The 27082-nt window shown below is 42.6% G+C and overlaps 2 protein-coding genes across 9 annotated transcripts in view; one reads left to right on the top strand and one right to left on the bottom strand.

The window, feature by feature from the left end:
• The window catches only part of RPL34 (ribosomal protein L34), a 466563-nt gene that overhangs the window by 220279 nt on the left and 219202 nt on the right, over window positions 1-27082 (bottom strand). The gene's annotated exons all lie outside the window — the stretch shown is intronic.
• Window positions 1-27082, top strand: part of LEF1 (lymphoid enhancer binding factor 1) — a 110463-nt gene that overhangs the window by 51261 nt on the left and 32120 nt on the right. For all 8 annotated transcript variants that reach the window (XM_077933906.1, XM_028743215.2, XM_077933904.1 and 5 more), the window contains 2 exons: window positions 19683-19815; window positions 26369-26459. In XM_077933906.1, coding sequence (XP_077790032.1) covers window positions 19683-19815; window positions 26369-26459 — 224 coding nt within the window. The remainder of the gene's footprint in view (window positions 1-19682; window positions 19816-26368; window positions 26460-27082) is intronic.

Here is a 27082-nt window from a genome sequence, read left to right as displayed (position 1 = left end):
TACACGTTTGGGAGCAGTGGAATGGTAGAGTAATAGTTATTAAAAATGTAGGTTAATAGATAATTAAGGAGAAGAAACATGGTCCAACAGGACTGGCAATTAGACCTGCTGTATAGTTTCCCTTCTGAGTCATGTATGGTGTGCAGACCTTCACTTTCTACCCCACTTGCTCTTCCACATCACTAATCCCACTTCCCCTTAAAGCAGGCATAGGCAAACTCAGCCTTCCAGATGTTTTCAGACTACAACTCCCATCATCCCCAACCACTGGTCCTGTTAGCTAGGGATGATGGGCGTTGTAGTCCCAAAACATCTGGAGGGCCAAATTTGCCTATGCCTGCCCTAAAGCTTGCCTGTCCCACCTGTCTCCTTTGCACTTGCCAAACCACTTCTCTCCTCTTGGAGGTGTTCCTCCATGGTCCTCCCTCCCCACATTGCCTTTTCCTTGCCCTCCAATGCTGCTGCAATGGCCCAGCAACTCTAAGAAGGCTGTTGTCACTTGTCAGCACCTCCTGTTGGCAGCCAAGCAAACTGCTGTGTGATGACAGCTTTACCTTTACATACATACATACATACATACATACATACATACAGCATTTTTACTGCCCACAGTCTAGAAGCAGAGTTCCAGTTTAAAACAAAACAGCAAAAACTGTATGCTGCTAAATTACCCACATCAGCAAGCCACTGATCTTTTACTACTCTGGGTTTTCTTGGCCCTGAAAACTCTAATGGAAATTGTGGAGTAACCAGCCTCTTAACACCAACATGCTTAAGTCTAATTAATGCATGAAGGAGTTAAAAACATTGAGTAAGCTGCCCTGGCAGGCTTAGCTCACCTTGGGAGGGACTAAGTAGTCAAGACTTTGTTTCCCTAGTCTACTTGAGAAGCCCAACCACATGGCTCTCAATAATTTAGGAACTTTCAACACTGTAACTAAGCCAGGTTTCACTGCCTGTGCAACTTTTTCTGAATGCTGTATGGAAAAGCACATGAATCTGACCTTTGGAGAGTTTGTAGGGAAACATTTTTTTTACTTGTGTGATCTTTTTCTATGTGGGGGGAAGAGGAAAACTTTGGAAGGAACTCACAAGGGCATATTTTAAAGGTCTGAAAACCTATATTTCCACACTTTACTTTGCTGCATATTTTGTGGTTTTAAATCTCTGCTGGGGTTTCCTCACCCAAGAATACTTGCCCCAAACTTGGTTTTTTACACCCAGGAATTCTCCTTTTATACCTATTTTTTTCCACAGAAATCTCACAGGTTAGTGGCTTTTCTATCCTTTTCCAGTCACCCAATAATTGTTATTCTTTTTCCTACCTCCTCCGCCTTTTCTCTATTAAATCCCACCCTACATGGATATAGAAAACCAAAGAACTAGCCAATACTTAAAAACATCTCATTTGTATTCAGCACTGAGGCTTGTGAGAAAGAATATTGTTAAGTTTCTTAGCTTGAGCCTTGGTGAAGACTCTTGTGGTTGCTGGTTACCTCCCCCACCCCACCCCCACCATCAGTATATGTAATATACCCAGATTTCAGGCCTTGCTTGGGAAGTCCTACTTAGAGGACTCGAGCATTTGCTGAAATAGGCATGCGTAATTTTTTAAAAAATAAAACAACCCATTGCCACTAAAATTGCAGCTAGTTCTTTGAAATTGCATTAATGAATAGGAACTTCCTGTTACAATGATTTAGAGCAGGAATGGGGAACATATGGCCCTCCAGATGTTGTCCCTATTTTCCAGTGACAGTCCCGATTCTAAAGAAGCTGCCCTGGTTTCTGATTTGATCCTGGACTGTCCTGTTTTTCCTTAGGATTTTCACTGGATAAATGTTGGAGGGTATGGAGCTATCTGACCCCTGAGCCATCTGAAGGCAGCCCTGTATAGGGAAGGTTTTTTTTTAAAAAAAAAAAGTTTAATGTTTTATTATGCTTTTATATATGTTGGAATCCACCCAGAGTGGCTGGGGCATCCCAGTCAGATGGGTAGTGTATAAATAGTAAAATTATTATTATTGTGGAATAAAAGGTAAAGATAAAGGTACCCCTGCCCGTACGGGCCAGTCTTGACAGACTCTGGGGTTGTGCGCCCATCTCACTCAAGAGGCCGGGGGCCAGCGCTGTCCGGAGACACTTCCGGGTCACGTGGCCAGCGTGACATCGCTGCTCTGGCGAGCCAGAGCCACACACGGAAACACCGTTTACCTTCCCGCTAGTAAGCGGTACCTATTTATCTACTTGCTCCCGGGAATTGTGGAATAGGATGTCCCTATTTTCATCAGTATGCTCCTGTCCTGCCCAGCACTGTAATACAAACAGTGGTAGAAAGAAAACAGTGGTACCTCGGGTTACATATGCTTCAGGTTACAGACTCCGCTAACCCAGAAATAGTGCTTCAGGTTAAGAACTTTGCTTCAGGATAAGAACAGAAATCGTGCTCTGGCTGCGTGGCGGCAGCAGGAGGCCCCATTAGCTAAAGTGGTGCTTCAGGTTAAGAACAGTTTCAGGTTAAGAACGGACCTCCAGAACGAATTAAGTACTCAACCCGAGGTACCACTGTATATATGCACTATCAACTGAATATCTGGCATGTGCCCACCCCCCTTAAGAGAAACAGCTCTGACTCCATCCCCCTTCCCTAAAGCTGAGCACTGTAGCTGTTATTTCTACAGTCATATACAGCACTGATTGTAATCTATGGCACAGGACAGTACCTGGAGTAACTTAAAAGCTAACAGTTCCTTTTCTTGGGCAGAAGCCATTGACAAATGGCAAGATGTTTATCAAACAAACGAAAAGGGCCAGGTGGCAATCCTATTCTTCATTTCTCTTTTAATTAACTCATCTTAATAGAAGCACACTAATTACATGGAGGCGTCCTGCCTTCACAGGGACTGTAGAAGTGAAGTGAAGGTTGCAGGCAGTGATATGGTTTTCTGGCAGGTGAGCATGGTTCTGTAGTCATAGACAACAAACCAGCACGTCCTGTGCTTTTAAAAACCTTTTCTCTTTGCATGCCAGCTGCCTTAATTATTGTGTGACTGTGTCCTAAAATAAACTCTTGAAGTAGTCCTGATTTTCATAGTAGTCCTGCATTAAACTTGTGTTCATCTTTAGCAAGCACTCCTGGGCAAACCTTTTGTGTACCAGTATATCCTAAGAGCAGTGCAGTACTAATTTGGAAAATTTGCCTTCTTTTATCCTTTCACACACCTTGTGTTAGTAGTTCAGTGTAAAAAAATATGAGATGCCACAGCTGTCAACTTTTCTCTTTTCTTGCGAGGAATCCTATTCGGAATGAGGGAATTTCCCTTAAAAAAGGGGAAACGTTGACAGCTATGTGAGATGAGCCTATATTAGGGAAGGTTTCTCACACAGTGGTAGAATGAATGCAGAGTTTAATGTGCCCAATAAACTGAAGCTCATTCTGGCAATATGGGTGAATGGTTCTAACTCGAGGAGGATTGCATTTAACCAGTTCTGGATGAGGTTGCACATGTCTTGAAAGAGAAGGGGTTGGATCCAATGAAACCACCTCAGCCTGCACAATGGGATTTACTCACCCTTTCCTCTCCCCATAGGCTCCCTGCCTCCCCACCTCCAGTTTGCTCTGGAGGGATTTGCGGGGCGGGGAGGCTGTCCACAGTTAATTCTCAGGTGATGCATGACTTTTTTCTAATGTCCGATCTGGCATGGGTCTCAAAGATGTTATTTATCTAAAAAAAAAGAGAGCATAATATATTGAGTGACTGTGTGTGGATCAGATAGTCAACTAATGCTGTGTAGTTAGATTTTGACAATCTGAATTCCATACTACTGAATTTGGAACACCTGTTCTGTAGCTTTCTTTAAAAGAAAAAAATCCTAATCAAACCTTCTTCTTCTTTTTTTAGTAGATAGGCCACTTTTTAGTACAAGGCTACACTATTCATACAGATGTTTTCTAAGATGTGATGCACTAAATCCTAGATAATTAACATACTTGGGTTTGAAGTTCAAATGATATAATATAATATATTCAGTAATATCAGGAAATGAACTCATTGCACTCATTATCTTGTTACACATTGAGCCTAACTAAACAGTCACTCAAGATATGAATTCGTTTTGCTGTAAGAAGAATTAAAACAAATGGGGTAAGTGGGTTTGATGGGTACAAATATATCCCTGCTATATTTGAGTGGTAAATAGCTCTATGTACTATTCTGTTTGGAGGTATAAAAAAACACCCTGTGTATCACTTTTGGCTTCTACCCTAACCCTTCAAAGAAGTCCTCCAGTTAGCACTGCAGTGAGAATCAGTTTGGGGTCAACCACAATTGTCTTCTAAGGCTACCCTGGCACTGATGTGGGATAAGAAAGAGCAGAGCAGCATGACTGACTGATTAGGTCAGCTTTATTCCAATCTGCTATTGTTTTTAAATGATGTGTTCCAAGTGTTGCCAGTTTTCCATACGAATGAAATGCACACAGTCCTGCCTTGCTGGAATATAGATTGGCAGATCATAGTCTTGGAAATGCTTGCCAGCATTCTTAATTGTTCAGGCAACTCACAGTATTTGTTTTATGGCACATACACATTCTATGTGTCTGAATATTTCAAAGAAAGGCCAAGTTTCTAGATGGATATAGATATATTCCCTTTCAGTTTGAAAATTGCCCCAGAGGTCCAGTTCTCACACACACACAAACACCCCACTCCCCCAAGACATAGGCTGTGCATAGAAACTCATAAGCAATTGAAGTCACTACACTTTGGAAATGATACTTGATACTTCAGAAATGTGTTCCCCTCCAGAACTGATTATGGGGGTGAGGTGCGGGGCAGATAAACGAGCTCTGTATGTTTTGTAAAAGTGGTATGCACAGCACCAAGAGGTTAGTGGATAGTTGTGCACAGCAATGATTGTCTAGATCAGGGCGGTTCAAATTTTTATACCAAGTGGACCACAAGAGTATTTTGACAAGGAGCCTGCGTGCCACATACAGCCTTGTTGTGCTGGGCAGGGGGAGGGAATGAGCCCAAAATTTTATGCCCTTGTACTACCTTCCCAAAGTTGGCTAAACAAGTGCTTTGGGAAGGAGGCACAAGGCTCTGACAGGGTCCTAGAGCCCTTCCATTTCCTTCCCAAAGATAGGAAAGCACTAACTAGGCTTTGGAAAGGAGGAAGGAGGACTCTGGGACCTTGTCAGAGTCCTTACGCCTCCTTCCCAAAGGCTGGCACCTCCCTTATTTAGCTTTGGGAAAGTAGTGCAAGGGAGTGGCTCAAACATTGCTGAGGGCCACCAGAAAAGGCATTGAGGGCCACATGAGGCCCTTGGGCCGTGCGTTGGACCACCCTGGTCTAGATGCTGTAGTCCCCCTTCCCTTCTCCCTCTGAATCAGTTTTACAACGGCATATAAATGGGTTGTGCTTTTAAAAAATAAAAATGTGCCAATTGGAACTTTCCCCTTAAGCCACACCAATGGGGTGTGTGTGCGTGGAGAGGGTTATCATGGCAAGGGAAGAAAATTATAATTCATCTCATGCTGTGCTCCCAATAACCCCCCCCCCCTTCCCTTACACACAGCTGTAATTAATTACAGAAAATGAGGAGGCATAACTGCATGCTATTCATTAACCATAACATGGAGTGTGAACCTAAGATTCTGCTGGAATAATACAGTCAGAGCTGGGAATGATCAAAAGGCATTGGCATGGCACAACTGAGTTGCAGATTAAGCCCACAGTATGTACTGAGTTGGGAACTGAATCTTATGACTTGCCTAATATGTATTAAATTTTAAGAATTTCTAATCTTGTAGAATTCTGGGAGCAGAACATTTCATAACAAAAAAGTGCACATTTGCAAAATACAGTATGAAAAAGGTGCAATCTGAGTAACTGGGAGATCTAATGTTTGTGTACTGTAGGTTTCAAATCCATTAAAAGAAAGGATTCTGCCTGTTTTCCTTTGACAAATTTGAAATGTGTGCTTCAGCTGCTACAGGAATAAGCAGGCAGTTCTAAGTCAAACATACGAAACTTGGCTAATAGCAACGCTCCAGCTTGGGATATGGACAGAAATAATCTCATCTCTCTTTCTGGCCTCAGTGCCAATGAGAGGTCCCTGGCAAAATATTTCAGATGAGCAACAGCTAAAGCTGTCAGGCAGAACAGTCCAAACGGAGAATCTGTTGTGCTGGAGGGCTTTGGATGAAGCAGAGATGTTTTGCTAGCCTCTGTATAATTGCAGGAGGGAAGCCCGCTGGCGAGCACCTCAGTGTACTCACCCAAATAGCTGGTGAGTGAAAGCTACCACCAGTAGTATCCCTGCTGGCAGTAGCCAGCAGAGAACCCCGAAATGGGTGTTTCAGGGTGGGAAGCAGGGCTGGCACAATATGTATGAGAACCCTACTGTTGTCATGTGACAGCATAGAGTCCCAATTTGGTCCTCCTTACGATGCCAGCCTGCAACTTGGCTCAGTAGAGGGGCATTTTCCCCCCTTTCCATTCCCTTCTCCACCTCCCATCCTGGCTGGCATGAGCGCTGGGGCTGTGAATGTGACACTGCCTGCAGCACTCCATTAAGCTCTGCTGCTGTTGCTAGAGGTGTGGGATTAACTGTCCTCCTGTAATACTGTGGGTCTTCAAGAGGTGAGTTTGGGAATGTTTTTCTTGCAGGATTGGAAAATATTCAGGCCCTGGCTAGCAAACCTAATAGCTCTTCCCCTGTCCCCCATTTATACAATATCACTCTTTATGGATAGATTCTATAATCGAAAGTCCTTTGGACAGAAATTTAGAGGCTGTCAACTTCACCAGCCCATGATTCCTACAGAATCCAGAGCTGCAGATGAACCACACAATCTTTGAGTTCCTGACAGATGCTGGAATTTCCCCCCTGGGGGTGTCATCCGATGCTGGCTTCCTCTGCATTTTCATATTAGTCTCCAAAAGGTCATGCAACACACCGGCCAAGGTGCTGGATACACTCTGAGATCAGTCGATCACAATGGCCAGGTTGGCGACAAGTTTTCCATTGATGGAGCATTCTTTTTATCTTGTCTAACAGCAATTTTCTCTGGTCCATGCATGTATCTGTCCCCAGCCCTTGCAGGGTAATCTTTCCCCCTTTCCTCACAACCTGAATTAAACAGGACTAGGTAAAGAAAAACCAGATTCTGCCACTAAAGCTAACCATGCCCAGCTGCAGAGGAAAATCTTAAAATGCTGGTGCTGAATGGAATTCAATTCTAGCTCTAGCTTTGATATCTTCTTGTTGGGAAAGGCAGTCAGTAAGGTACTGTGATCCAGTCTTGACACAGTGCATAAAGTAGCCCGCCAGGTACCCTTCGGATGTTGTTGGAGTCCAACACCCATCAGCTCCTGTTAGCATGACCAGTGGAAAGGGATGATGGAAGTTGTACTCCAACATCTGGAGTGCACCACATTGGCTAACCAGAAGCTGCAGTAGGCTGCCAACCTAGCTTACTTTAAAAAGGGATTAGACAAATTCATGGAGGATAGGGCTGTCAACAACTAGTCATGATGGCTGTGTGTGTAATACCATATTTTTCACTGTATAACATGCACCCGACCATAACACACACGTAGTTTTTAGAGGAGGAAAACAAGAAAAAAAAATATTCTAAACGAAACAGTGGGTGTATGTTTTTTGTGGCTCATGCTGTGGCCACAGACATATGATCTGATGGTGAATTTGGGGTGACCCAGTGCAAAAATCCTGAGGATCCATGTGGATCCGTGCTTTGTAACCATGTTTTAAGTGGGGAGGAAAGGAAAAGCACTCAAGGGGCAAGGAGCACGCATGGAGTGTGTGGAGAAGGATGCTGCTAATAATGAAGAAGGGTATAAAGGGAGAAGGCTCCTCTCCTCTCCCACTTTGCTCCTTTAAAGCAAGCAGGCTCTGCTTTTCTCCCTCCTCCCCGCTCATCCCTGGCTTAGTGAGCTGAAAAACTTTGCTGCTATTTAGCGAGCTGAATGGGGAGGAGAGAGGGACAGAGAGCCTGCTTGCTTTAAAGGAGCCAACTCGTGTAAGCAGCTCCTCTCCTCTCCTGCTTTGCTCCTTTAAAGAAGCAGGCTCTCTGTCCCTCTCTCCTCCCCACTCAGCGGCTCTTCTCCTGCTTTCCTGTTTCAAAGCGAGCCACGGAGGAGGGAAGGAAGGGGAACCATGGATCCTCTGCTCACAACTTCAGCAGATCCCCACCACCACCACCCGTAGGCATTCGCTCCATAACATGCACAGACATTTCCCCTTACTTTCTAGGAGGAAAAAAGTGAGTGTTATGGTGCAAAAAATACAGTACTTCAAATATGGCAGTTGTTGGGCCCCTGAGTGGGAGAGTGGCTGTTGCACTCATGACATGTGTGCAGGCATCTCATAAGCATCTTGTTGGCCACTGTGAGAGCAGGATGCTGGACCAGATAGGCCTTTGGTCTAATCCAGCAGAGTTCAGCTTAGGTTTTTATGACCTGCTTATGTGTAATACATTCCACTTGGCAGCTTTCATATTTCCTGTGTTTAATTGAAATACTGTACTCACGTTTGGGTTTTTGCTGACGTCCCTCTTTTACATAGTAATTTTCATGTACATATTATTCAGAAACCAATCCAAGGCTCATACTGCACATGCAACATTTTTTACTTCCTTCCTTAGCACTTGCATTGCACTGCTTCTGTATGGCAACCTTTACTTGAATGTTATTCTAATACTTTTTTCTTGAGAGCCACGCCACTTTTTGTAGAACACAATACACAAATAAGGGAAGACAGTGACATGCTTGTTTGTTTGTTCTAGAGGTATTTCTTTAGTTGGGCTACCATGTTCTGCTGCGGAAAAAGACATGTGGGCTTGGGAATTGAGAAGTCGCAATGACCAACCAGATGCCCATAAGAAGCCAGAAAAGGAGGACATGATTCTAGCCTTGTCCTCCATGAATTTGTCTAACCCTCTTTTGAAGCCATCCAAGTTGATGGCCATCATTGCCTCCTGTGGGAAGGAATTCTGTAGTTTAACTATGTGATGGTATGTGACAATAGTAGGTGTGGTGTTTGCCCTCCTATGTGTGTGATATCATACTGGGTTCATAGGGAAAGGGTTAACTAATTGTAAAATGACTAACCAATGGGAATCCAGGGGGCAGAGTTAACTGTGTATAAGGTTTAAGCACAGAGGGGTTTTTAGGGAGTTAGAGCTGTTGAGAAGACAGTCTGGAGTTAGGAGAGACGGAGAAGATAAGTCTGTGGGTTGGGCTAGTCTGGTGTGAGAGAGTGAGAGAATTTGTTAAGAGGAGTCAGTCAAACAGTTGAGATCAGTCAGAAGGTATTAGGAAGGTATAGGCTAGTAAGGAAACTAAAGTTAAGATACTGACAGGAATATTATCTGAGAAACCATAAACTTGTTAATGTTTGTAAAATAAACTTGTTTTTTTTTTGTTCACTTTTAACAACTGACTGGACTCAGTGTTTTACCAGAGAGTAACTGGTTGGTGGCAGCGGGGAAGCAAGCACAGTGGTGGCACAGGGATCAATAGACCGTTAAACGTCCGGGGACCCTGTGTGATCGCCATAGTAGGCTTTTCTGCTTGAACAGGGAAGTCATTCAATCTGTTCATGGCCACAAGCTTCCCATAGGCATTTTGTCAGCCTGTGTGGGGAACAGGATTCTAGACTAGAGACACCTGTGGTCTGATCCAGCAGTGCTCTTACTGTGTTATTATGGATCCCTTTAAACGTTCAGGGTAATAAGCTTTTTCTGGCAGCATCCTTATTGTGCAGCTTCATCACCTAGTGTCTATATTCTATAAGAGGGGAATGGTTTTGAATCGGCAAATGGCAGGAAGTAAATTCTCCCCCCTCCCCTTTTCTGCATTTCTAATTGTGGCCTCCAGCTGCTACTGTTCATTTTTTTAAAAAAAGTTGGGGGAAAGTTGCACGATGAGAGAGAGTGACACAAGCAAAGGCATTCCAAAGCTTTGTAGTGCTGTGGGAAATAATAATGAACTGCCTCATAGAGTTGTCATAGAATTGTAGAGTTGGAAGGAACCATGAGGGTCATCTAGTCCAACCCCCTGGAATGCAAGAATCCTTTGGCCCAACGTGGGGCTCAAATCCACAACCTTGAGAACATGCTCTACTGACTGTGCCTCAGGCAAATAAATTGCTAACTGGAAAGTAAAGCAGTTCACCCGTCCACTCAGAATGCAAAATATTCCTTAAGGCTTGAATCATAAAGACCACATTCAAATTGCCACTAAAGTCAGATGAAAAAGTGTTATTTTATTTGTTTAAAAATGTGCAAATGTGCTTGAATGCTTTTTTAAGTTCTACAAGATAATAATTTTGGCTTTGTTTATTGGGTGAACACAATGTGTTATTTTTTGTTTGTTTTTAGTATCTAATATTGCAAAAGAGCTGGAGCCTAATATTGTATGTAACTTCTTTAAAAGGTGCCGTGAAACTCTATAGCTCTATTTGTAAAATACCCCCCGCCCTTTTCAAACTGGTCAGTGGGGGCATTATAGGCACACTCTCAGGTTAACAGGCTTGAGTGTTCCTTTGCCGTTACCCTTTCATGTTCATAATACATTATGGCATCCGTGTGACAAGGTGCTTTTAAGCATGACACTGGGCTATTTAGTTTTACAGACCTGTGAAGTTCTGCATTTTTCTGATACTTTTGCTTTGCTCATCCAGTCATCAGTGTGTGGTGCAACCTGTAGCCTAGACACTTAGATGCTAAGTGAAAGAGTTTTTGTTCAGCTACATCTGCATCTGAAAAGTGATGCTTCAATGCAGACCTTTGACTTTTCCAGGTATAAGGCCTTTATAAACTATAAGAACATAGGAAACTGCCTAATTCTGATTCAGACTGTTGGTCCATATTGCACAACATTGTCTATAATGACTGACAGTAGCTCTCTAGGGTTTCAGTAGGAAACATTCCCAGACCAACCCAGAGATGCTAGCAGTTGAACCTGACATCTTCTGAATGTCAGGCAGATGATCTACCACTGACCTATGTCATTTCCCCCAGTGAGTAACTAGTTAGAGGCAATGTAGGTACTCAACCTTTCACCCTTTTGTGACTGTTATCATCACCATTCCACAATGGAAATTGTTTATTTCTCTTTCACATATCCATACTCATTAGTCATCTCATCCAACAATGAGTTGGCCAGCCAGGGCCCTGTTGCTTAAGAGACAAAGAAATGGAACACTGTGTAACATTACTGCTGAGCAGGAGTGGCTCACTTTGTTTACTCTACTTAGTATATACAGGTGTTGGTTTCTGAGACTGAAAGTGCATATGGAAGGGAAGATACTTCATGTTGACTTCATGCAGCTGTTTTGAATATGGTTAGCTGGTCTAAGGGAAAGATGCGTAGCTTATGTTCTGGGTATGGGTGGGGATGTTGCTGGGCTAAACTTTCATCATTCCTGACCATTGACCATATTGACTGGGGCTGATGGTAACTGATGTCCAACAATATCTGGAAGTCTACAGGTTCCACACACCCATCTAATTGGCTATAAAGTAAGAAGTTTGCCCCAATTTGCACCCCTCCCCATTAGATTCAGTTGCGATGTGATTCTGTGATTATCTAATGGGTCCAATATGCGATGAATCACACCAAATCTGTTTGCTGAATATATTTCTTTAGATATCTGCTCAAAGGATCGTCTTTGTTTTTCTTCTCCCTCTGGGTGTAATACTGTGTTCAGAGGAATGTTTGCTTTGAATGGTAGCCCTTCTGGGAAGAAAAACAAAATCTTGTATAACTTTTTCAAGCATGAGATTAGTCAGAGATAATCAGAAAGCAACTTGTTTAAGGGAGCTTCCAGACTGTCAGTGCTTTGCAGGAGTGATTCAAGTGCATACTGACCTGGAGTGTTAGTTTTTTCTCGTTTGAAGCGGGATAAAGTGCTGTGTTGCCCTGGTGCAATAAATTCACTTTAAAAATTGACCTTTTTTGGTTAAGAAAGTGACAAGGAAATGCACTGAAAACTGTGAGATGGACAAATGGCTGAAGTGTAATCACACCACAAGCAAATCAGGATGAATGTAGGTTGGACATTCATTGTCATATAACCGCCCCATAAAAATTTCAGAACAAATGCTCAGTAAAGATTGGACATCGTCTAACCACCACATAAACTATGTGTAAGCAAATTTGGATGAATACTGAATAAACAGGTTGCCTGGAAGGAGCCCTAAGCAAAACCAGGTTAGCAGCAACATTGTTTAGAAGGAAGATATAAGTAACTTGTGCAGTTGTTTAGCTGAGAAGGAATCAGTGAGTTGTTGGTCAAACAAAGTCCAGGTCCAGCCCCTCTCCTTACATCAGCTGTCCCAAAGCTATGCTTTAGTTTAGGAGAGACGGGACCCAAAGGATTGCTAAGCAGCTCTGCTTGCCATCATTTGGAGCTGCTTCCAGGCAAAGACAACTCTAATTGATCTATGCATAACTGTGAAATTCATTGGAGCCTTCTGAATTGGCTCCTAAGGGGACATCTCTGCAATCAGGTTCCTGCTTCAGCTATGTTGGAACAACGGTTTAGAAGATGGCTCCTGATTAAAGATTAGCAACACCATGCTGGCTTACTCTGAGCAGCTTCTCCCTACTGGTTGCAAATACAATTTTGCAGGTTGGATACATAATCTGTTGTATTAATCCCTGCAAGTTCACTTATTTTTCCTGGTTAGTTTATGGACAATTCTGTGTTGTCTTTATATTTCAGGTTGCCACACAGGAGCCAACTCCTAGGGGCCAAGGTAGCTTCACACACACCCTAAAATATTTGAGGAGGGCACCGCCTGCAGAGTTGATAGGCATCGCCATTCAAACGGCATGCATGTGCCGTGTCATGTGATAGATTATGCAGGGTGGGGCTTACCTGCCCTCCCCCCATATTTTATTCAAGTTGGCACCCCTGGGTTGCTACATGCTTTGCATTTTAATCCATTGTCCATTGCCTACCATGTAGTCATCATGGTGTTTCATTTTGTTTAATTGAATTTTCTCCAGACTCTGACAAATTTGAAGAATCTTGACATTCCACAGCAGCTGTGGTGCAAGGTGGATATGTATGTCACAGGGACAGGGAATCCTTTTAAGCCTGAGGGCTATCATTTCCTTGTGGATAACCTTCTGGAGACCAGCGGAAAAATTGAGCAGAGCAACATATGTGATTCTTACCTTTGTATAGTAGGGTACAATCTATACAAGCAAAAGTCAGAATTTCCACAGGGAGGCAAGAGGCATTATGATAGTTCAATGACAAATTCTAGTCAGGCATACGCACTCAAGAAAGATGTGAAGCAGGGCAAGTGAGGAGTATGATGACCTGGCAAGGCGGCAAGGCCTGCAGAGAGTCCTGAGGGCCATATAAAGAGGTCTGGAGAGCCTGAGGTTCCCCACACCTGATAAGTCAGCTCAATTGAATTTAGTACTGCGTGATTGTTTCTGTTCCTATTCAGTTCTGAATTAGGGGGAGTTGTGCTTGGTCTTTTGCAGTGAATTCCAAAGTACTGTCTAGTCGAGATTTGTAGTTAGATGCTTTGATGTTATTTTTAGAATTTTTTCTTTTTTGTTCTTGTCTACAACCACCTTCCAACTAACTTAAATTGCATCCTGCCTGCAACATATATAAACATTTTATTGGGGGGCGTGGAAAGTGGAGTGATGTAACATCAAGAAAACAAGTAAAAAGAGAGGGAAATCTGCTATTGATTTTTTGCGTGAGATGGAGACGGGAGTCTTTATATGCGAAACTGCCTTCCATGTATGGTATTCCTGTACCATAAGAGAAAAACTGTGAGCATACTATTGGACTGGACAGCTTGGCACTCCCTTCGCCATCTTCACCTCACCTTTTAGGTGATGAGCTCTGACATCAGAAGGTCCCAGGCTCAGTCTCTGGCTTCTCCAGTTGAAGGGATCTCTAGCAGCTGGGGCTGAGAGAGATCTCTGCCTAAGACCCTGAAGAGCCACTAGTCTTAGGTGAACTAATGGTCTGAACTGGTAGGAGGCAGGTGTGTGTGTGGCAGTGGAACACAAGATTCTACTGCTTCTTTTTAAACCCTTGATACCATTGGTTCCCAAACCATTTTTTTCCATGGACATTTTCAGATATAGCTTTCTAGAGCAAAAATAGTCAAGTGTTGTCCATTGAGTCTCTGGCAGCATGTTGTACCCAGGCAAGGTTCTTTCTTACAGGAGCGGTATAGGGTTTTGTGCATGAGTTAGGTTGCCACCATGTCTGCTGGGACAGAAGAATTGTTTTAAAAACTTCAGTTCATAAAGAAAGGTGCAGACAGACCTGCAAAGCTTCAAAATACTAGCAGGAAGATTTTCAGGTTACCCTGTCCTAGAGATTCCTAGACCTTTATTTGTTTTAAACGTGCAACCCCACCCTACATATTTAACAAACAGCAAGCCAGTTTATAAAAATATTTAGAAATGCAAAAGGCCTAATAGTGTTTGTTTCTTGTTGCAGTATAATTATTGGGTCAGATAATATAAGTATTAGAAGAATACAGATGATGTTCTTAAAAGTGCTTGAAAGTTCGTTTTGTTTTCATATTGCCAATATTAGATCTAAAATGCCACTGCCTTAATTCACTTTGCAAACCTTGGCACACTTATGCTGGCTATTGCAAGAAGCACTTTTGTGGTTTATCAACTCAGTTTTGACTTGTTTTTGTTGAGTTTTGTTTGCTAACCACTATTTAGGAAACATAGTGTCAGAAATGAATTCTTTGTAACACCCAGTGTGCCATAATGGTTCTTAACTGTGGTATGACGTGTGTCTACCTTGGCAAGTATTAGAAGAGGCTATATTTTTTGAACTAAGGATTGAAGAATCAGCACCATTTTTCATAGGGGAAAAGAGGCACTGGCTTGCGAGGGTGATATGTGGAGGGGGGGGATGTCTCTTGTGTGATGTTGCAACGTCTAATATGTGAGCATTGCTTCTTCCTTCCAAAGCCGGGCAGAAGGTTTCCAGGCTTTGGGAAGGTGGTGCCAGGCCTCTGAGAGGATGCTAGAGCCCTGATGTCTCCTTCCCAAAGCTGGGTGGGCTTTGGGGAAGGTGGCATAAAGGCTCTTGGACCCTTTAAGGAACAAGCCTAGCCCCCCTAGTCCACTGACCGCACACCACTGTTGGCTACACTCCTGTATGACACAAATCTTTGCTGTTCCCTGTTATGCACGTCAGCAATGGTTTTCCACAGTGCCCTCAACTTTTTATACACCTCAGTGATGTCTGAACTAAGGCAGCCAGCCAAAGTGCACAAATAGAAAACGTTGTTTTTAAAGGGGGCAGAAGGGGAAAGAGCTCTTTCTGGATGTCTTATGCAGAAGAAAGCAGCTTTTGTGCTATATTGAGAGCCTTTTGTATGGAGGTTAAATTGGAAGGGGGGAAATTTGGAGGCTGAAATGAGCCCAGAGACCCCCAGTTAGCTATTCATTTTTTAAATACACTTTTATAATCTTTTAAAAATATATATATAAACCACTCATTCATTCAAACATGGATTCTCCCAAAACATCAATGTAGTATTTTTAAAGAAAAAAACCAATAAAAATAAAAAACCAATATAATATCTGAGATGTAATACATCAAATCTATTCCACCAGGTAAAACAATACAGTAAATAGCTTGGGCAATTAATTGGGTACCAAAAAGAAACACTGAGACTACTAGTCTTACCTCCTTCAGGAGGGTATTCCAAAGTCAAAAAGGCCCTGTCCTTCCTAACACACCTTTCCTAGAGATAAAACTTGGAAAAGGGCCTAATCTGAAGGTCTTCATGTGAGGGGCAGGTAGATATGGGGTGGGAGGAGGTGTTCAAGTGATTTAGCCCTTTAAAGGTACTTAAAATACTTGGAACTGGGCTTGAGAACAAAACGACATCCAATGTACTGTAATTCCCTCAGTATATATGCTGCATAGCTCCCATCTAGACCAAGGTGGTCCAACTTTTCATACCAAGGGGGCTGCTAGATTGACACAGAACCTGTGGGCTGCATACTGCCTTGTCATGTGTGCCCGCATAGTGGTGGTGGGAGAGCGAGCCCTACATCCTAGTCCTCGCGCTGCATTCCCAAAGCTGGCTGAGTGAGGCACTGGGCTTTGGGAAGGAGGTGTGAGGCTCTGGCAGGGTCCTAGAACCCTCCCATCACCTTCCTAAAGCTAGGAACTCTGGCAGCAGAATTCCACACTAATTGCACTTCTTAACCATTTTTAAGGGCAGCCCCACATGATCCTACTTGGAAGTTACCAAAGCATGGATTGCTGCAGCCAGGCTATCCTAGCTGAAGAAAGGCCCAGCTAACAAACCAGCATAAGCTGGCTAAGGTCTCTAGTGACAATACTGGATCAATAAGCATCACTAAGCTGCATTTCTGATCCTTCAAGAGGGAATGCAAGCTCATTCAGCACATGCACAGCCCCTTCCTGATCCCAGGAATGATCAATTCACAGTGCATTCATCTTATCAGGATTCATCTTTAGTTACTGGCCAGATTTTATTGTTGTTTAGTCATTTAGTTGTGTCCAACTCTTTGTGACTCCGTGGACCAGAGCATGCCAGACACTCCTGTCTTCCACTGCCTCCCGCAGTTTGGTCAAACTCATGTTCGTAGCTTAGAGAACACTGTCCAACCATCTCGTCCTCTGTCGTCCCCTTCTCCTTGTGCTCTCCATCTTTCCCAACATCAGGGTCTTTTCCAGGGAGTCTTCTCTTCTCATGAGGTGGCCAAAGTATTGGAGCCTCAGCTTCAGGATCTGTCCTTCCAGTGAGCACTCAGGGCTGATTTCCTTAAGAATGGATAGGTTTGATCTTCTTGCAGTCCATGCGACTCTCAAGAGTCTCCTCCAGCACCATAATTGAAAAGCATCAATTCTTCGGCAATCAGCCTTCTTTATGGTCCAGCTCTCACTTCCATACTGGCCAGTTACTGAGCCCAAACAGCAGTCCAGCACCTCCTAATGCATGGTGGTGACAAAAGTTCCCATAAATGCTCATCTTTGAAAATGTTGCTTGGTCAAAATGTTGTTTTCCAACCCCCCCCCCCCCCCCCCGTTTCTAAAGTATTTGTAAGTAACAGTAAAACTAATATGGTTTTCTTCCCAGAAAATGGAGGCATGTAGTTATAGATAATCTGAATCTGGGTATCCAATTTGCGTCTTTTGAAAAAGGAGAGATGATGGCCATTTGAGCTATCACCCTTGGAAGCCAGCTCCTATACCTTAATGAGAATCCATACAGCTTTTATTACTTGGCCACAAATAATGGGCCTAATGCTTGTTGGCTTTAAAACACCTATGAGTAGCACTGCTTTTTCTCTCCTGCCTGTGCACTGTCTCCCTCTTGCAAAATATAAGACAAGGCCAAAGCTTAAATTAAAATCCTCAGGTTCTTATCTCCTTCCCACAGGAAAGCAAATCTGTGTTGAAAACCGTAAAATTAAGAGGAGAGCAAGGATAGCATAATTTAGCAAAAATTCATGGCAGAAGATTCTGAGCCTATATGACTGGAGGGATAGGTCAGACATTAAGATGATACCACTTGCTAAAGCAGGCTCCTTAAGGTGGTGCTCTGAAAACAAGGGAAAGTATGCAAGGGAGGGGGAGGAAACACAAAGAAAAAAATATATGTCTCTGGCTTTGTGTTCGTTCGTTCTAAACTAGAAAGGCTTATTATACACAGACACTTCTCCTGCATTGTATTTTTAAATATGGGCCAACAAATTCTGATCATATTAGCATTCGACTAAATCTGGATCAGTTTCCTCTTTCCTTAGCTCCCAATATTTTACATTATTTGAAGTTCTTTTTAAGCCGTATCTGCATTTTGATCTGAACCCTCCCTTCCCTGTACAACCATCCGCCGTGATCTTAAATTTATGAGCAAAAAAATATTGCTTAAGGGGGATCCAGTAGGAGTCTCGTAAAAATACGCTAAGGTTTCTTTCTTGATAGCATAGCATAGCGCCCATCTACAGAAAAAGAGAAAATTAAACTACAGAACATGGTGTAATAATGCAAATGAGTCTCAAACATTTTCTGTGTTTTGCATAGACTTAGCCTGTGGGGAGAAAATTAGGAATTATTCTGGTAACTCCAGCATTTTTTTCAGCTTGAGGGGATTTCTGCATGTAGTAGTGGGATATCTTGATTTTTTTAGTAAAAAAATGCTTTGCTAATTTCTAGCAAATACAGGATACAGTTTTGTTATATGAGCTTTGTTTTACCTTAACATCCAGGGTAGCACTACTCTGATAGAAATGACTATGATTCAGTAAGGTGGTGGTGGTGGTTTTTTAGCACACTTCCATTATTATTCTTTTTGCTTGATATGAAATAGACTTCCCCTCACCCCCGCAACATTGTAGTATCACTTTCAGAGTAACCTAACTTTGGGGTTACTTGCAATTTGGGAGTGGGATGGTCTAAATGAAAATGAAGCAGTATTGGGAATCTTCATATCTACCATCAGAATACACTGATGAAATTGTACTGCATGACTTGATAAAATATGATGTCTTGGGAAGAAGAGGCAATCGGTGAGATTGCAGTGAGAAGGGGACTTGCCTTGGAGAGTAGGTCTATGAACTATGGTGGTGGGCAGATTAAATGTAGAGTGGCAGTAGTGAATATTACTTTACCAGTGCTATAGAAGTCTGCCTTTCATAGTATGTTATCAAAATAACAATAATATACATGTCTTTAACATTTTTTTAAAAAAGCTTGGTACAGATTATCCTTAGGCACTGGAAACATAAAATAAGGTGATGACAGACACCAGCACTGCATCTGTATCAAGGGTGGGGTACATGTGACCACCCAGATGTTTCTGTACTCTCAATTCCCATCCACCCCAGCTAACATGACCATTAGCCAGGGATGATGGGAGTTGTAGTCCTGACAACATTTGGCGGACTGCAGGCTCCCCACCCCTGATCTCTATGAATGATTCCACTGAGACTTAAACATTCCCATGTTTAATTCTGGAAACGTCATGGCAGAGCCCAAATGGAAAATAATGGGTGCTCCAACCTGACAGTCACACTGTTTACACCAGTTGTTGTTTACTGCTAGATCCCTGGCTGCATCTCTGACATTTTTACCATAATACATCGATTAATATGTATTCCCGAAGAGGTGGGCAGCTCCTCGTACCTGCCCTTTTGAACTGTAGTGGATAATGTGCCCGTCCTGCTGTTTGGTGGCTTCCCACCCCCCCACCCGGTGATGAGAATATTGCTGTGTGTGAAGCAGGCCTGTATGACTTCTGACCAATCGCAACAAATGCTGCCCCAGCAGCCATTAGTTGTAGCTAGCACACCTTGCGTTTTCAGTCCCAGGTAGATTGCAAAACCAGAAGGCAAGTCACCTTAAAAGACTAGTGGAGTAAATGTTGTGCAGATCCGGGTGGAGTAAGGAGATTGTGGAGAACTTGCCTAGTCCGGTGACCTGAACGTGTGCTCTCTGTGTGTGGGTGTTGTTTAAACTGTCACCTTTATGTACATTTAACTGCTTGGTTATTTAAAAGCTAGGCAGATAAACATGCTAAAAAAAAAACCTCACAAAAACGTGACAAGCCCTATTTAAAATAAAATTTAAAATCACTACCAATGCTTTTTGTTTTTTGTTTGCAGTCCAACAAAGTACCGGTGGTGCAGCCTTCCCATGCGGTCCACCCTCTCACCCCACTTATCACCTACAGTGATGAGCACTTTTCTCCAGGGACGCATCCATCACACCTCCCCTCAGACGTCAACTCAAAACAAGGTGAGAGGCCTTAATTTATTTGCAGCCGTTCGGCAGAATAGCCAACCGCGTTTTGCCCTTAGCTCAGGGATGCTAAAGGCAACAGTTATTCTGTCCTAAAATATATATTAATCAAGGAGCCAAATGCCTAGGTTTTCCTGGTTCACTTTTGTGGAAATAACCGCAATTGAAGTCCTTGGCGCCCCCTGCCATTTTACCAGTGTAGTACATACATTCTAAATTACCAGTGCATTAGGAGGTACTTTTCCCCAAATTGGCTTCTGATAGGTGAAAGGCAGATGCTATGAACCTTTCTTAATGACTAACCAAATTCTGTTTTAAAGTTTAGATTAGGCTTCCTTTAGAGGAAACCAAGAGGCTATTCAACCTGAAGCTTTCCCTTTCATCCAGCTTTTTCATCTGCGTTTGAATAAATAATAGCCATTTCTTACTTGGTTGGTTGGTTTTCTGAAAGTTTAGCTTGGACACTAATCTTAATTTAAAATATTACCACAGAATCTTAAATGCTGTTTATGGTGTGCTTTCAGAATATGAAACTGATCTTGCATTATTATGTGTGTGTTTGCTTTCGGATACCTGAATTTTTAACTTTGCTTTGTAATAAAAATTTTGTGTGTGTGTGTGTGTGTTTTCCTTTAAAGAAGTATTCCCCAAGTTTTTCTTACAGTAATATATGAAGTTTCTAATGGATAAAAATGTAGAGGCTGTATGTGCCTAGTTAAGTGGTAGAGCATTTGCTTTGTGTCCAGAAGGTCTCATTTTCGATCTTCAGCATCTCCAGGTGGGGCCAGAAAGGTCTTCTGTCTGAAACACTGAGCAGTCACAGCCAGCCACTGTAGACAGAATTGAGCTGGACTGACCGATGGACTGACTTGGTATAAGGCAGCTTCTGTTGTTCCTGTATTTTATTGCCTAGACTGCTGGAGCGTAGTTGTTGTTCCTTTGAATTTTGGAGTGCAAGAGACAGCTTAGCTGGCTTCGGGAGTGGCCACTGCATTGAGGCCACTCTGCAATCATTGCTGGTGATATCTACTGTTCCAATTGCTTAGAATCTAGTAGAATATACATAGGTTAGAGTGGTTGTGACAGTTATGCTTGGTAGACCATGCTATGTTTGGCAGTGCCATTTCTGAAAACAACTGAAAAATCTATGGTGAGAGGGAGGAAAGACTTAGAAATAAGGTGTTGTTGGCTCTTTCGTGTCTCCTAAGCAATGTTGTGTCACATGATGTGGTCCTGTCCAAACATGCCATTTTGGAAAGAAGTGACCAGCCACATAAATGTGGTTTTGGACATATCCCTGATCCTCTCAGATGTTGACATGTTGCTGAATTATATACCAACCCATTGGAATTTAACCAAAGGGCAATGAGATTGGCTGTTGCATGCACTCACAGTGGCTAAATGTTTAACTGGAAGGAAACTTCCTCTCTCCCTCCTCTCCATCATACAATAGACAGAAAATATGATCCAACTGGCCGTTTATCAGAAAGAGCCTTCCGTAAGCAGGAAAACAATGGGAAATACTCAGATATATGGACCCTCTACACAGACTTGCTTGCATAAACAATGGATGCTGGGCAAGTTTGGGGTGATAATCTAATTCTCTCTCCCCTCTATTCACATTGGTACATAATGATTGCTCATTGTAAACTTCTTTAATTATAAATGTTCCTTGTATTTGTGAAATTTGTATTTGTCCCCATTCTGTATATAAAATATTCACACACATAAAAGAAGGAAAGGTAAAGGTAAAGGTACCCCTGACCGTTAGGTCCAGTTGCGGACGACTCTGGGGTTACGGCGCTCATCTCACTTTACTGGCTGAGGGAGCCAGCATACAGCTTCTGGGTCATGTGGCCAGCATGACTAAGCCGCTTCTGGTGAACCAGAGCAGCACACGGAAATGGCGTTTACCTTTCCGCCGGAGTGGTACCTATTTATCTACTTGCACTTTGACGTGCTTGACATTGTCTTGTGTCTCTGGGCAATGCTCCATAGTCTAGCATGCAGTTTAGCAACATGTGTGGTGAGGGAAGAATGTTGTGGCAAGACCGACCCCATCTCCTTGGCCTAGACATTGTCACCAGTTCTGTTTCTGAATCTGGGGAAACAGAGGAGCACTTCCCTTTATCAAGGGTAAAAGAGCCAGAACAGCCACTGTTTTTCTCATGTCTCGTGTCTTTTTAGATTTTGAGCTTGAGAGTAGGGACCATCTTAGAACTGATTCTTGAAAGCTGCTCTGAAAGCTTTAGTTGATTGATTAATATACCACCCTTCATCCAAAGATCTCAGGACAGTTCCCAAGATAAAAAATACAGGATAAAAACACAAAATAAATATTTAAAACAAAAAACAAAACAATAACAGATAAGGACAATAATGGGAGTGTAGGAACGGGGACTTTAAGCTTTTGTCCCCCTGGTGATTGTAGTCGGAACCAGGGGCCCCACACCACCTATTTGCCACATAAACTTTTCTGCCATTATGGCTTTCCTTCATGCCCACCCCCCAAATGTTGAAACCTGTCTTGATTATATTGAATTTTGATGTAGTCAGCTCCTCCCCCCCCCCCACAAAATGGCAGGGTCACTTATACCTCCTCTCACTTAGAATAGAGGACTTTACATATGAAAAGAGACCTGTGATTTTTGCGTTGGTTCTTTAATGCACTAAATAAATCAATGGTTTAATGGTCTCTGTGACCATAATTCTGTGTGCCTCCTTGGGGCATGAGATTTAGGTAGAGCATGAAAACCATAGGGCTCATCTGGGACTAGGATTAGCTTTAATCCTTGAGGTGGTTTTTTTTGAGTTTGTAGCATTTCTACGTTCTTGAGAATGTGAGTTGATGGATCATTTCCAGTGGGACTTCCTTATGCCATTGCAAAAATACTAACCAATACAAAAGATTGACCTTGGCGCCCACAAGAGTCAGAGACAAGGAGCTTAGCTGAAGCTGGAGTGACAATCAGGAGCCAAATGAATCATATCAAGTGTGACCATTACACGCCTGAAAATGATTCTTAATTAACCACCGATCCTCTGTGGTAGCAAGTTTCCAAAATCTGTGAATCACAAGGGAACCACAGAAAATGTACAAGCAGCAATTTACCTAATCTAATAAGTCTGGTCTGCTGCCTGTTTGGAGCTGCTGTTTTTCTGCTCTCTCAGCCCCTCTGAAAATGTTTCATTCTGATTTGTTTTACAAGACTTCTTTCCTTTAAGAGAGAGAGAGATCAGATAAGCTTCGCCATATACTTTTATTTTATCACTTTTCGCAGGGTGGGGAATCTGTGGTCTTCTAGAAGTTGTTGGACCCAAAAAAATCTCCCTCAAACAGCATAGCCCAATGGTCAGGGATTAAGGGAGTTATTGTCCAATAACATCCAGCAGGCCAGAGGTACTCCACCCTTGACTTATAGGCTGTAACCTTCTTCCTCTCTTTCTTTTTAAATCAGAGTGAAAATTAACCATGCTATATAAAAACTACTGGTCTTGTGGCCTAAGCTTTTGTGAACCAGATCCTCCTCCATCAGAAAGACGAAGCAGTCACCTAAGTGGGTAGGTATATATATGTATATCCTAGTATAGAGAGAAGGAATCTTTTAAAAATTACGTATCCCGTATAAATACTGAAGACAAAAGGTCAGTCAGTGCAAGGCAGGACAGCTTGTGCATCACAGTACCAACCAGAGCACAAATGAAAACTGAATCCAATCTGGTAAGCAGTCTGGGGAAGGGTCTCTGTAGCTCAGTGGAAGGGCATCTGCCTTGCATGCAGAAGGCCACAGGTTCAATCCCCATCATTTCCAGGTCGGGCCGGGGATGATTCCTGTTTGAAACTGTGGGGAGCTGCTGCCAATCAGTGTTGACAGTACTGGCCTAGGTGGACAAATGGTGTGACTTGATATAAGGCTGCTGTGCAGTGGGGCAAACAGTTGAGCATGAAGAATGATGAACTCTCAAGAACAGAGCCTTACATAGACCCAACCTTCTCCACAAGTTTGCACTTCGCAGTATGTTCCCAAAACAAAGCAATCCATCTATATTTTTCAGCGGTTTTTTCTATGCGAAACTCCTGCATGTTGCAAGGGCCCACAAGAGTGGTGCCCTTAACTCACCTGGCAAAATTGTTAACCTGCTCAGCCTCACCCTGACTTAGGCAGAAGAGCCACATCTTGTCTTGGAAACTCTCTTTCGGCTCAGTGACATCTGCATATATGTTGCAGAGGTCTACAGTGATGGAAGTTTATTTCCACCATCCTCACTTCAAGGAATACTTCAGACCCATCACTCAGCAGTGCACTGGTGACAGCAACTATCCTCTCAACACTGGAAAAGGGTTAATATGTGGACCTCTCCTGGTGGTTTCAATATAGATTGGACTTTTACATGGAACGTTTATATCTTCATGCAGCTTGCCAGGGTCAGAGTTGCAGGGAGAACCTTCCTACAGAATTTCAGGAACAAATCTACGCAGACACACCCAATATTATCCTAGCTGCTACCCCAAATGCAGAAACGAGATAATCCTGTTTCAGATTTTGGCATTCTCACAGGACAGGTGCCTTACTAAGAAATCACCTGCAGTCATACTTATCTTCCAGGCATCACAGTCTTCCTGGAAACTACAATTTGCTGACATACTTACCGTATATGCTTCAAGCTGCTATCCAGGTCATACCACAGAATACATTGTCTACTGGATTATGTAACTGCATTTATCCATCCTTTGGTTAGAGACTACCACCTTCAAGTTTTACATAATGCATTCTTAAAACAGGAGCACTCACTTGGGAAGAGGGAAAACCAGATCAGCTAAGTCAAGGCAGGTACAGAGGAGTTGCTGTCAGTGGATTGGACCCAGCAAAAGGCTAACTGAATGCCATTTACTGTCTACAGCTCATCCTGGAAGATGATAAATCCACCTCACAACACCTTCTTAACAGATAGCACTTCTTAACTGAAGCAACTTCTAACCAGCAGCAATAGGTCACTTAATGGAGTTTAAAAATATATAAACTGGTGCCATTTTGCTACCCTAGCTATTCTGGCAACACTGTCATGGGACCAAACTACAATGGCCATAAAATCAAAGTCTTGTTCATCTACCCATCCTCTAACATGGTATGACTGAGCAGTGATGTCCTTCTCCCATTGCCTTAAAACAAATAAGTTTATTTCTCATGCAAGAAGATAAATGGGGACAAATTGGTGATATTTGAATACCAGTAGGGGAGCATTTCAATTCCCAGGGCATTTTGTGGTCCCAGGAGATCACAGGATCATGGTATTCCTATGTAAGTTTCAAATGTGATGAGTATGGCTCTCCTAGCAAATTTGATGCTCTGATTTTTCATCTGAGCAAATCCTAGGAAATGCTAGATCACTGCAGAAAGCAATTGTTAGGTGTGTGTTTAAGCTATTGATCTTGCAATGCCTGTTCATTATCAGCACCCACTAGTCAGTGGGTTACATCCGTTCCGATTGGATCTTGAAGTCATTTGTGTTCTGCATAGCACTGTGATTCACTTACTGCTATGTCCTGTATTGCTTGACCTTTTGACTTTGCTTTAGAAACACAATCAATCACTCTTCCTTCTCTTTGTACTCGGGGTGTATATACTTACCCACTGAGTAGAGTATATATCTGACAAAGTGGGCTCTGGTGCATGAAAGCTTATGCCACAATCAATTTATTAGCACTTAAGATGCTGTAAGATTTTGTTGTTGTTGCAACAGATAGATAGCTATAACTATCCCCCCGGAACATGAAATGCATTCTAAGAGCCAGTGTCTAGATTTTACTGTAGCTATTCACACAAGATCCAAGGCTTGGATTAACAGGTTCTTACAAACATCTGTGGGCCTTGGGTAGATATCCAAATTTTCTAGATGCTGACACCAGCCATTCTTTCAAAGTGGCTATATGGCATGTAAAATCACTAATTTGATTGTTCCTTCCAACTCTAGAATCCTATGATAGACTCTGTGACTGTTTCGTTGAATGACATAGTCGTTTTTAATTTTGTTACCATAAATGATGTGGATAAGTAAGTAACAACTTAAGACCCTTAATTTAAATGGGGCGTAAGCATGTATCTGGATCCAACCCTTAATATCTTGGGGTCAATAGCTCTGTTGCACAAAGCAGCTGTAGCAAGCACATTTCTGACCCAGATCATATCCCAGCTGTAGCATCTAAGAATTAGTTTCGGCAGAGAACATGCCAGCTTTTAGTCTTTCCTCTGTGTGTCTTGGTTTGGTTGACAGTTCGGTCCTAGTTGCCCTGTTGCTATCAAGTAGGTAGGGAAAACTCTTAGACCAATTTTTTTTTTTAATTTAAGCATTCATAATCTGGGCTGATGAAATGAGTCGTGTGGGTGTTTGTTTTTAATGTGAATCTAAATGCTAAATGCACTACGGGCTTAGAGGTTTTGTTCCATTTTCTTCTTTTAATTTACGGACGAGTTGCTTCTATTTCTTTTTAACACAGTATTTCATAATTTGATGACCAAAATGACGACTTGCGCTCTATACTTTTCAACAGGCATGTCCAGACATCCTCCAGGTCCTGATATGCCCACTTTCTATCCCTTGTCTCCCGGTGGTGTTGGGCAGATTACCCCACCTCTTGGCTGGTAAGAACCTCCTGGTGCTTCCGAACTAAGTTTGTGTGTGCTTGCATAGTTGTGTATGTGTGTGTTTGTTTTTGTTTTAAAATAATAATAATTGCTGCCTTTATGGGCTTGAGAAGTATCTCCTACCTGTTTACATTTTTTTAAAAGTAGAAATCCGTGGAAATGCCAATGAGTAAATAACGAAGTAGCAATTGATTGTAACTAGCAATTGTTTCATAAACTGTAGATTTGTATTTACAGTCATACCTTGGGTTACAAACGCTGCAGGTTGCGTGTTTTCGGGTTGCAGACCGTGCCGAACCCAGAAGTACCAGAACGGGTTACTTCTGGGTTTCAGTGCTCGCACATGCGCGGAAGCACAAAATGACATCACACACATGCGCAGAAGTGCCAGATCGCTTCACACATGTGCACAGACGTGGTGCTGCACTGTGGGTTGCGAACGCTGTGGGTTGCGAATGTGCCTCCCACATGGAACACGTTCGCAGCCCGAGGTATGACTGTACTGAACTCTAGTATGTATTGTACCTTCAACATGGTTCATTTGGCCCAGTGCTCACAAGTCCTTTCCTTTAAATGTTTGCAGGGTTCAGGACTGGGGCATGCACATGAATGCCATTGAG

Source organism: Podarcis muralis, chromosome 9 (genome assembly GCF_964188315.1).
Source record: "Podarcis muralis chromosome 9, rPodMur119.hap1.1, whole genome shotgun sequence".
NCBI classification, from domain to species: Eukaryota; Metazoa; Chordata; class Lepidosauria; order Squamata; family Lacertidae; genus Podarcis; species Podarcis muralis.
This window is presented reverse-complemented; position numbering and strand designations above follow the sequence as displayed.